Source organism: Zootermopsis nevadensis, unplaced genomic scaffold (assembly GCF_977971745.1).
Source record: "Zootermopsis nevadensis isolate Lab colony 2312 unplaced genomic scaffold, Znev_1.0 Znev_ptg000030l, whole genome shotgun sequence".
NCBI lineage: Eukaryota > Metazoa > Arthropoda > Insecta > Blattodea > Termopsidae > Zootermopsis > Zootermopsis nevadensis.
In genome coordinates, this window is record NW_028259162.1 from 991,331 (window position 1) to 1,003,564 (window position 12,234).

The 12,234-nt window shown below is 39.2% G+C and overlaps 2 protein-coding genes across 3 annotated transcripts; one reads left to right on the forward strand and one right to left on the reverse strand.

The window, feature by feature from the left end:
* Window positions 1–99: 99 nt before the first annotated feature.
* Window positions 100–3,643, reverse strand: TpnC25D (Troponin C at 25D). Its single transcript, XM_022059804.2, has 6 exons — window positions 3,509–3,643; window positions 2,207–2,231; window positions 1,587–1,730; window positions 1,173–1,292; window positions 677–808; window positions 100–448 (listed from the first exon to the last, which is right to left on the reverse strand). Exons 1-6 carry the CDS (start codon window positions 3,509–3,511, stop codon window positions 420–422), a joined length of 453 nt encoding a protein of 150 aa, XP_021915496.1. The 5' UTR covers window positions 3,512–3,643; the 3' UTR covers window positions 100–419.
* A 6,016-nt stretch (window positions 3,644–9,659) lies between these two features.
* LOC110827810 (uncharacterized) lies at window positions 9,660–11,997 on the forward strand. Of its 2 annotated transcripts, XM_022059834.2 has the most exons (4): window positions 9,660–9,812; window positions 10,002–10,125; window positions 10,768–10,872; window positions 11,227–11,997. In XM_022059834.2, exons 2-4 carry the CDS (start codon window positions 10,015–10,017, stop codon window positions 11,326–11,328), a joined length of 318 nt encoding a protein of 105 aa, XP_021915526.1. In that variant the 5' UTR covers window positions 9,660–9,812; window positions 10,002–10,014; the 3' UTR covers window positions 11,329–11,997. The 2 variants fall into 2 exon arrangements, with proteins under 2 accessions (XP_021915526.1, XP_021915525.1); XM_022059833.2 differs by lacking the exon at window positions 9,660–9,812 and having other exon boundaries at window positions 9,843–10,125.
* Window positions 11,998–12,234: the final 237 nt, after the last annotated feature.

Genomic DNA, 12,234 nt, shown 5'->3' on the forward strand with positions numbered 1-12,234 from the left:
GTGCTCAATTCCTACGCAGTCTTTCTGTAAAATAAAGGAAGGCTGTAGCGGCTAGATAGGAACACCCTGTAGTTTTTCGCCTTTAGCAACAATGAAACATTTGTTTTCCATATTTAACTATTTTTTTTATTTGTGCATGTAATATACACACACTTAAAATTATTTTTAAGCGTACGGTTTTCCATATGTTTTCTCTGCAGTAGTTCCATGCAATGTGTTGACAGATGTCGCTTCGACCGCAGTTTACGTATGTTATTTGAGTGAATAAGAAGAAGAATAAGAAGGCAGAGTGAACAATGTTTCTCAAAAATATTAAAAGAAAGTTTGCAATTGTGGAAATTGACTGTGGTCCTGTGATAACGTCTCCAGAGCCTTCTAAAACAGCGAATTGAAGTAACGTAACAAGATGGCGGACTACTTCATTCTCCTGTCATCATCTCCATGAACTCTGTAAAAGAGAAAAAAAACAATGTCGAATCGTATAGCGTAAAATGTAAGTAATTATGACGAAATTTTATTTTTAACGAACGAAATAAGGACTTTTCGGCAGAACACGATATGATTTTTTTTTTAAAAAAAATTTAATGATCGTACAGGTTTGTTTTACTTGGGTAAAAAACGCCTGTCATTTTTTGATTCTGTGGGACGTCGGGAGGGTTAATGCTGCCGCACTCACCATCAAAGTCCACGGTCCCAGAGCCGTCGGTGTCAATCTCGGCGATGATCCCGTCCAGGTCGTCCGGCCCGAGTTTGTCGTCCAGGGCTGCCAAAATTTCCCTCAGGGTTTGCGTGCTGATGAAACCATTTCCTGAACAGAACGAAAAAGTGCTCGAAAAATTAAAATTGTTTGACTCACACCACGAAATGCATTAATTTTCTCCTGTCCATCGTTTATTTAATCTTTTAAAGCCCAGTGGTAACTATATGTACCACTTGCTCTAAAAACGCATTTTGTTTATCGTTGTCATGGAGACGTGTGTTTTCTTGGAGGTACGGACTGAATTTTATGACCTTCGACTTTAGATGCTTGAAAACATCGTAGTATCTTTAAAAAAGAGTCACCATGTTGGTACCCAGTTCGTATACAAACTGCTTCTTCAAACACGAATTCGTGTTTGGCTTCTTACACTGATAAAATCAAAGTCGCTTGGAATGTGAAGTTCAGAACGCACCTTCCCTGTCGTAGAGACGGAACGCCTCCTTCAATTCCTCCTGCATGGCCTCCGTGTCCTCTTCCTCCAGGAAGTGAGCAGCGATCCGACAGAAACCGTCGAAATTTACTTTACCCGAACCTGATGGGAAAAAAAACAAACATGGACATTAAGATGGCTGCCTTTTGAGATGTTTCACCTTGTAGTGTGATACACGTTTACCGTCATTTCATAGGATCTGATTTATCGCCCTGATGATGGAAGCGGTAATTTCCTCCGAAATTACGGGGCAATATCTATTATACTACACGGCGTAGCATCTCGGAAGACAGCCATCTTTATTAAAATGGTTTGTGATAATGTTCAACGTATTATTTTTGTGAATAGGGTGACTAAATGTCTGTTCGTTTAAAAGCAGAGTTTTGAACCTCTGACCTTCAGGGTCAGTCTCCTCGATGAGGGTCTGAAGTTCAGCTTCTTCAAATAATTGCCCCATTGTGTTCAAGATGGTGCTTATCTTAAGCGTCTCTATGAACCCGCACTTCGTCGTGTCAAACATCTGGAAGGCTTTGCGCATGACTGAAAACAAGAAATCCCATCAGTGTTACCAACATTCTTCACCTGACCCTTTTTTAAAAAATTTCACAAAGAAAAGTTAATGTACGTTCATTTAAATCCTAATATTAAGAATAACTAGACTCAGCAGATTGTTCCTTGATTACCTGATAGTAGCTCAGTTAGTAAACAAATTTCACATTTTTTTTATAGAATATGAATGTCCATTATCGTATTCGTAAGTTCCCTCAACCGGAATGTATCATATTCATGGTTAAAATTACATTTCCTAAAGATCCTTTTATATATTTCCCTTACATTTACGCCTAAATTTCCCGCCCGTCAGTCTCGCAAAGTTTTCGACGTGAAACTGTGTTGCCAACATGCAAATACAGCTCATCTCGTTTTAATCAGGGCATAATGAAGTGCATTGATCACCTTCAAGCTCCGTCCGGATTTAACTTACGTTAGGAAATTGCGTATTGGTGGACGATACTCACTCTGCATTTTCTGGTCATCATCATCCTGGCAGCCACCGGAAAACAGAGAGAACAAAATACAGTCACAGTTTATCACCTTTTTCTGTTTATGTGTAGAATAAAAAACATCAGAACTCTACGGACTAGACGACCGGGGTTCGATCCCCTACAGGAGTAGATGGGTTTCCTGGGGCAAAGCGTGGCCGTGGTGCTGACCACTCACCCCCATCTAGTGTCGAGGTTAAGAATCAGTAGGAGCTATACCTACTCTCCCCTCCAAGTGCCTACATGGCGTGGATCTTTGCATTTTTTACTCGTAATTTAAAGCCTTTGTTTTGCCACGTTTTTGAAGGCACTTCGGAGGATCGATGAACCGCGCACAGCCCAGCTGACCACAAACCAAAGTTTAAAATTCTATCTCCAGTACTTCTTCTAGTGCGTCAGTAGCCAGGACCCAGACGCGGTCGTCTGTCTCGCATAAACAAATTTGCCTTCGTAAACAAATATTTCTGCAAGATATTTTTGTTGTTTCCATTTCACTTCCTTCCTCTCGACAAAAGTAGATTTGAGTGTAAAAATAGCTAATTACTGATTAAATCCCGTAGAAATTGGTGTATTATTTTTTCAGAATTACATGCAATGGAAACAAAATTCTGAAGAAAATTCGGGCCATATGTGTCATCTCTGGAATAAGCGAACAATTTTCTGCAAACGTGGGTTTATTTGATATCATAAGTAAAGCTAGCTTTCAAGTGATCCAAATTAAGTGAAAATCAACACGTCCCGACAAAATTCGTAGTATATTTACAGTACATTGTTTGATCCATATCGATCGTCACATTCGGACAGACGTGAAACTAGTAAGTGGCCTTAAAAATTGTAATCGATTCCTAAACCCGCAAAAAGAAAACTCGTATGAGGTATCGATCCCGTCAAAGCTGGTAGCTTTTATCTGAAATTGTTTGCGATATGGCGTAGCTCATTACTGGCAGTTAGAGGCAACCAATCACACGTTTTCAACAAAATTTCTGTCGTCGGATCTATCACACAAAATATTTTTTGTCCCCAAATTGAATCATGAACTGCAATTCCGTCGTCTACACGAAATATCGACCTTAAATCGAATCTCGTTTAAATATTTAAGAACTCGGCCCGTACCGCGAAGAAAACACCACACTTCACCATTAAAAAGATCGACTAGTTAACGCAGTTTAAAGGAAATAATCGATGTTAGACTAAATCAAAATACGTAAAAACAAACTTTGTTTGGACATAAAGTATCTGCTCCAATGGATGATACAGAAGAATCTTCTCGTTACTCACCATGGCTGCAGCTGCTGCAAGAATGCGAGCGAAGTAAACGAGACACCGGGATTACTCGCGGGCCTGCGTGTTACTTTATACCTCGCGGAGGAAACCGCCTCCTGTCAACGAGCTACAAAATGTTTTCTTTTTGGTCCGACTCAGTTATTATTTTTGCTGGATCATCGGCTATGTTGGATGTACGCAAAGCAGTTGGCGTTTTCCTATTCGTGGTCGAAGGGGGAGGAAAATGGAACAGATAATAAAAATAGATTGAAAAAGAAGTCATCTGCCCTGACGAGTCCATTATAAGTCGGATTGGACGCTTCTTAAGAGACGACTCGTATACCTTAAGTCAGTTTTTTATCTGAACGAGAGCGGGCGGACATAGTTCATTATCACCAGTTCATATCAAATTTGTGATACGGAAAAAATGTACTTCTTAAGAGGACGCAACTCTTAACAGTAGATAAGTATGTCTCCTTTCCCCAAAGGTTTACTTTGCGGTCCGACACTTCATGGCCTAGTTCGCTCATTCGGGACAGTCTTATCGCGCAGTCCTCCCTATTTAAATATTCGTAAAAATTTACAGGCCAGTAAATTTACCCAATTTTCCAAATTACCATTTCATCACTGGATGAGAAAATCAAAATTACAATCATATTCTACCCTTATCAGACGGTCTTTAAGTTTATTTAATGCAGAAATACACAAAAATGCTGAACAGAAAATATGACTGTCCTGAGGTTTGTCGTACGTCTTACCCTGGCTTTGACGATGGAGGCAGGAAGGACCTCTGAAACGTCGGTAAACTCGCCCAGAATACAGCCATTTTTGAACTTCAGTCAGGATAGTCGGTCTCTGGGTCGAGTTTTGAACTGGTGTTCTCTTGAATGAGAAGCTGGAATGCTAACAGCGACGTTCGGTTGACTAAGTGTCTTACGTTCAGGAGTTGGAGGGATATGACCTGAATGGGATTCGAGCTCACGACCCAGCACTTGGCATGTTCAAACACTAATTACTCTCTAGGGTATTGGGTTATTTCACAACTCCTGTTCAACTGAACGCTTTATTTGCCACGGAACGGTCACTAAAGCCTGTCTTAGGTTAAGACGCGAAACGTCTCTGGTGATTTGTCTGAAGATACATCTCGGAATTTATCTAAAGAATCTGAGAAAGACCATGAAAGTTACCTGCGTAACCAAAAACTCATTATGACCCGAATAAAGTTCGTCCTCTATGCAAACTACATATCTAGCCCATCGTGCAGTGTCAGGCTCGGTTGCGTGATGCTGTGTGTTTGTAGAGATAGTGTGGGAGGGGTGGCCTTCGGTGTCCGGGGGGAGGGGAGGTCTGTTTTAGTTCTTACAGCCGATTACCACAGCTCCAGTAGTGACGGTGTGGCGTTTCACGTTACTCGCCCCACACCCCCTCGTTTATTTTTAATATCGAGTACTGATTATTCCGCGCTGGTTTCCGTGGTGGTAACGTTCTGTGATTCTATTTGCAACGCACGTAATTCTGATATCGATCGATATTTTTACGTTCGTTTACTGTGTAAACAAATTGAATTGTTTGGAAAAATTTCGCTCACGGGATATGTAAATTTTCGTTTTTTTTTTTAAATAGAAACATGACTCAGGGGAACGTGCACGCTTATCAGAAAATACTGAACCTATAATTTTGAAATTTAGTACGTAATTTAGTGGTATCGGCTGGAAGGGAGGGGGTAAATTTTGATTAATTTAAATCGGGTAGGGGAGGCTGCATGAGAGGTTTGCAGTGGCAACTTGAAACTTGGGGGAACCATCTCAGCATTTGCTTGAAGACAGAGGAAAACATATGTCCAGATGGTCTGTCTTCTTTACGAACAAACTACCCCGTAGAATCTAAAGCCGGCCAAATGTTGTAAGGGTTGATCTGTCCAGTAGGAAGGTCTGATATCTGGGGGTGGACTGGTGTGATGCTGTCAATTAAATTTGTAGGCGGCGGATTAATAGTACAAAGTCAGAGGAATTTATGTAAAAAAGTAGGCAGTGGATAAAGGAGAAGGAAATTTTCACAAGAACTGGCGGGGTCTCAAATCACGATTCCCTGAGTAGGATGTCTGTTTGTCCACCCCTGTCTGCAGGTGTCCTATATAATGTCCAAATCTCTCCTATTACAAGGTTACATAAATGTAAAAAAAAAAAAAAAACCATCGCACCTCGGCCATGCCACCTTGCCATTGGCTTCTATAAAAGAATTCGTGACGTCATACACGTAGTCCGTTGTGGAAGACGGAATGCGTTCTTGTTCTGTTTTAACTTTTTAGAAATTCAGCGCTGGAAGGCGCCGTCAGTCAGAGTGATATTAAGAAATTTAAATAACGCAAGGCAGAAATAGCGACGCGTACTGTCGTCGCCAAGGAAACTGAGTTCAAGCTGTTAATTTACATTGAGACAACCTGAAACACGTTTCTATATGCGAAAAAACAAACCAGTTACGAAATTACGAAACTTTCTAGTAGAAGGGCTCGAATGTTTCCCATTTCTAACGCAAGACGCCGCCACTGGGCACGATCCTAAGTAACACGTCTTAATCATATCCTGGAAGTTATCGGTTCGAATCCTAGCTGGTGATTTTCGTGGTTTTTACGAGTATCTCTAGACAAATACCGATATGACGCCTTAAAATAGATCATGACTCTTTATAATTTAGAAATATCTTGCCTTTTGTCCTACCCTGGACGAGCTTTTGTGTTGAAACAACTCTGTAAAATAACCAACGTGATGTGTGCTCCCTATTCCTGAGACGTGACTGTACCACACAGTCAGAACGAAGTCTAATTATAGCGACCTGCCGCCTTCTTGCGCGCATTACTCAGTCGCTTGGAAACGTCCGTTGCTGTTTAAAGCATTTCCTGCACTTCCCGGCCTCGTGCGAAGAAATGAACGCATGATATAGGGCGTGTATATCCGTCTGTTGCATGTTTAATCTCTGAAGATACTCAACTGTTGATGTTGAGCACCTCGGATTATGTTTTGTTGCGTTGACAGTGGCTCTATAAAGTTATCAACAATGCCGCTAGATTGCAGTGTGTATGTGCCACTGCCATTTTGAAGTTTTCAAAACTCTAGCAGGAGTGCTAACCACTACAACACGACGTAAAGTACATTGTTGTTGATACATTTCGACATTTGGACTGTTTGTTCATATTTCGTTTAATGTACGTCGTTACGAAAAATATTTCAAATAGAATTAGTATTTTTGTAAAGTAGTAGCTGTTGTGTATGACTCATCTTAAAAAATTGTATCGAGGTATATTTAAGCTTCAGTAAAGCAGAGATGTTATTGTGAACGGGAAATAAATTTCCCGACAGCGTTCCATGTCCAGTGGAAAATTTCAAAGAAATGTCTTTAATATTATCTGGGATGAAACTTTCGTCTACATTTTGGGATCATTTTTACACTTCTTACTAACAACACTAAAAGAACGCACTTAGGATGAATTCCGATCGTTGAAGGAGTTCTTATATCTTCGTGAAACTGGGTAAGATTATCAGTTTCGTTGTTTGTCCTCGGTGCTAAAGGAAGCTTTGTGTTGGTCAGATGATATCGCTTATTTCGTCTGTTCAGAACAGAGTAGCTTACAGCTCCCATGTGTCAATGAGCCAACTTCCTACACGCTGATTCACTACTGAATGGGACCCGGCCGGTCGTAAAATGTTTGGATCAACTGCTCTTCACTGTTCCTGTCTGTCTCTCTTTCATTCATTCCTTCTTTCTTCTCTTTTCTTTCCTACTATAATCTTTGTTCGCCACGGTGGTCTAGCGGTTAGAACGCTGGCCTTGTAATCCTGGGGTCTCGGGTTCGATTCCCGGCGGTGCCAGAATTTATAACTTGTGTTGGGCAAGACCGTGGTCTAGGCAACACGGAGTTTTCCTCCGTGGCATCCCAACAATTACTCCATTCACACACAGAAGAAGGCAATGGCAAACCACTACTGGATCATCTGCCAAGAACGTATATGAACAGGTCCCAGTCCGAGAAAAGGATGGAAGGATCCTGTTCATATGGACCTGTCGTCAGACAGAACACTAAATAAATAATAAACTATATCCTTATTTTGCTTTTTATTATTTTTTATTTCTGTCTGTATTTATTAACTAACAGGGAATCCTTTTTGTTAACTAACAGCCGCTTAGCTAGTCAATAAATTTACAGTTTTTTATTAAACCTGGAATGTTATTACTGAGTTTACGTGGGGCAATTAGTGGTCCATATCCTGAACCAGATGAATCTAGTCTACACACTCCAATCCATTTTCCGTAATATCCATTTTAATATTATTCTACCATTTACACCTAGGTCTTCCGACTGGTTTGTTTCCTTCTCCCTTGTATTTCATAAAAAACTTTTAGTAAGCTCGCATGCCTCTCGTCAGCCATATTAACAGTGTTGACGGACTGATCATATAATTCGGCAGCAAGCAAGACAACGCTAGATAGGCTGTGCTGGACCAGTTCCAGGGATGTCTGCAAGCAAATAACGAGTTTGAAGCCGCCAGGAACTGTATATATAACGTCTTATCGTAGGATCTAATTTGGGCATCGGACTGTCTTTTGTTTCGCAGGTTTACAGTTCACAGTTGTGTGCGTTTTCATGAAAGAGAAACGCGAGGGATATTTGTTTTTGCAAGACCCCTGGCAACGACTGAAATAACTTGTGAATGGCACATTTTGAACTCAACACGTTCTTGAATTAGTTTTCTATGGAAATTATTGTAGCTCGCAGAGAATTTCTTGTCCGAATTTCGTAATTAAAAATCTGACATTCGTGGAACGCGTAGTTTTGGGAATTTCCGAACTTTTAGGTAATATAATTTTCTGTGTTATTTTTTTTCTTTTTCCCTGCGAAATTGTTTGTTTGGCGCTAAGCTTTTGAGAGTAAGTGTGCACTTTCTGTGCCCACATTTTAAGTGCCACTATGAAAAAGAAAAAAAAAAGATAGACGGAAAAAGTCGAAGGAACGAAGACAAAATAAACTGAATCAAATCAAAATATCCCGGCTCTAAACCACGTGAGTGGCTGTTAAAGTCGCCATGTTGCCTTCAGCTGTCAGCGAGATTTGGTAACCCCCCCTCCCCCCCAACCTCCTAGACTCATTACCACTTTAATATCTGTCCAGCTTTATTTAAGCTTTGAAGGAATGGTTTTTAATTCATTTCCTTAGGTCCTCTGCCTTTTTCTGATTCAGAATTAAGCTTAATTACGAAGCAATGATTCCTCTCAGATATTTAGACTCCACAATTGAGAGATTGGTCAAACTAAATAAATGCCAATACGGCCATTAGAATTTGCCGATGAAATTGTGTATTAAGGGCATAGGTACATTTTTTACGCGTAGAGCAGAGTGAAAGATATAAGTGCTAGTAGAATTTTTGTATAGACGACAGGACGACAGGCTCGTGTTTGCAATAAATTCTTGCAATCTCTTACGCAGCCAACCTTACGGAAGTGAAGTCCTGTATGTTTAACGAGATTTCCCGCATGGCGTTTCCCGTTTCAAGAATGTTTATGTTTAACTTTGACACCGACCCTCATTGAAACGCAGACATTTATACTTTGTCCTTGCAGCAAGAAATTGTGAGACATGCCAGTGTTATTTTAATATCGTATTCTCGTAATTCATTTAATATAGTAGGCCATCTACTTCTGTGCCTTAGATAGAATTTATTGAGTACGTGGGTGTGATACGAGAATAGCAGTTCAGTTATGGCGTCAAAAGTGTGATCATAAAGCTTAGCTCGAAATGAGACGTATGTACTGTAATGTATATTTGCTTCCCATATAATATTTTCAGATTAATAATCGCGAAATTCTGGAGTGGACTTCCTAAACATGTGCACTCAAAATCACTTTATTTGCTCAGAAACTTTCTCGTCGTAGTTACAAATGCAGTCATTCCAGTTAAACAAATTACAAAATTCGATTAAAAACGGAATAAGTTCTTCCCCGGTATCAGGGGCGAGGTTTGTATTATGTTTTATTGCTACGTTGACAATGGTTGAGGATTATGTTAAGGTGGGTATCGTTTATACCAACTGAGCTGCTGACAGTGGCTGATTCTTTGAAATTGTTTTGTAATAGTTCTATTGCTCCTTCTTAGATGGCACATGACATTGTATTCAAAAATAGTCATAGATACGCAAGTTGCTTACGTAATTGATCTGTGGTTTGGGCGTTGCTGTTTTGATCTATTGATATAGTTTATATGTGGTGTTATCAGACGTCACGTGAAGGCTTGTTACTTTACAGCTTGTAATCTTAATTTTCGGTTTTGGTATGTAATTATAACAAATTTTGTTTTGTTTTTAATTTAAGAGTATTGTCTTATAGTGTTTTTCTGCTTTATAAGTGGTCACGTGACGTGTTATGTTTGGGGTCTGTGATCTTCTCATTTTATAACTGTACTGTGAAAGTTTTCCGTGCTCCACGTATAAGCAGATATTTAAATGGGTTTAGGTTCTAGTTCACAGGAAAACATGGCCGACACTTGTTCTTCAGTGAAGCAGTTGGTTAAGGAGCTAATAGATTCTGATGATGTTGTTATTTTCTCAAAGACTACATGCCCCTTCTGCATAGCGGCGAAGAAGGTACGCATTAAGATTGACGCACACATTTTGTGTTAATTTTGTAACATATAGTGAAATTGTTGGGTAAATAGTGTTACCGGAAGTGTTTATCAGGTACCAGTGCTATAGAAATACAACATAGATTCACTAACCACATAACAATACTAATATGACCAGCTTGGTGCTTTCCCGGACTGCTCTGGCATGACTAAATCCTTGGTTCAAACACCCCTCTCCCAGTATAAATCAAGTATGCCTGAGTTTACTTTATGTTTTCCTTAAACATGGTGTACTATCACATGAAGTTTGGTGGTACTTTTCAGTCACTTATTTTATAATATTTCATATGAAGAAAAGAGACAAATTAATTATGTCTAACACTAAAAAAAGTGATCATGCTGGTTCAGAGTTTGGAGTGATAAAAAATACCACATCAGTGGGAAGAATTTGCCAGTCTTTTAACCATTTATACCTTTCACAGAATTTTAATTTTGCTTAGTTATTAGCTCCAAATCAGCCATGAACTATCAGTCAGTAGAAAGTAGACTACTTGCTTTTTATATATATGATTTGCATTTCCACTTAAGACTGCTCATCCAACTTGTTTTTTTTTTACCCTTTACTGCCAAACATTTGGTTGGATGATTTGTTAACCTGTTTTAGGTGTTTGACGATCTGCACCAAGTGTATACAGCTGTTGAGTTAAATAAGCGGGATGATGGTGACACCATTCAGACAATACTGGAACAGATCACTGGAGCACGAACAGTAAGTATCCGTTCCTTTTATTGTGGCTAATGTGTTTATTTATGATCCCCTCCCCTGGGACATTGTTGGTGGGTCAGCTTCTTGAATGGCGACACCTATGACGTTGACTCCACAATTGTGTGGCTGGTGTTGATTTAGGATGGTGATTATAATGATGGGATCCAAGCCACAGATAGAGTCTGGTACGTTGTGGCATGCCAACTGCGAGTAGCGATGCTAATAAACTATTGACAGTGATAATAAATAAACCACAAATAAATAATTTGTGCCAATGTTAATATCTTTTTTAATTGTATTTACAAACAATGGCAATATTGAATGAATTGAAGATTAATATGTGATTTTATTCTTCAGGTACCCCGTGTTTTTGTTCGAGGAGAGTGCCTAGGAGGTTGCTCTGATATCAAAGAGCTTTATGCATCAGGAAAACTTGTAGAAATTCTTAAAGCAAAATGAAATGTATATTGTTTAGGGCTGTATACATTACATCTGTTCTGGGTCATCATCCTTTATTCATATTCCAACTAATGATAAATATTTTGATATATACATTATAATAACAAATAGAATGGTGTATGGATTATAATATTATTATGGAATGTAATTTTCTATAAGTTGATTAATTTTTTCTTTCCATTATTTTAAAATCACAGTTTAATCTCAGGACAGAGGTGAACCACAAATTCATACTGGTATGAAACATTTATTAAGTCTGTCGAAAGTGCTGGCAAATTTCTGTAACCTAAACAAGCCAACTTCGTGTTATGTTGGTCTTCTGAGTTGTGACACTTTGAATTGCAACATTTTGCTGAAACATCCTGCCTCTGTGTTTAATTAATGATTATTGGTGATCAACAAGGGGTTGTTGCCCCTAACAAAACATTACATAGGTACATTGTACTTGGAAGAACTAGGCAGTGATTGGAGGATAATATTTCAAGAGGATTTTCAGAAAATAAAGTGGTAAAGTGTTGAGCTGTGGCTCAGGACTGAAGTTTTTGTGTGTGAAGTGAATGGAATAAGCATTTTCATGTGATTTGTAAGCTTATTCTTTTATCACAATTTTGTATTTGGGTGATGAGATGTGATTTAAATATTGTAATAGAAATTCTCTGTGGCCCTGTGTATGCATCACTAACCAGCTTGCTCCTTGGTAAGGTGTTTACAATTTTAGTTGGTCACATGACAGCAAGCCTTTCCTTCCATTAATACCTTCTCACAATTCCTAAGTTCCTTTCCATGTTATTCAGTGAAAAATTTTTGCACACAGCCATAGCATTGAAGGTAAGTGGTCAGGTTATGTGCTCCAGTCACTTTATCTCTGGTAAGTTAGTCCACGTGACCTTTGGGTAAGAGGTCAAG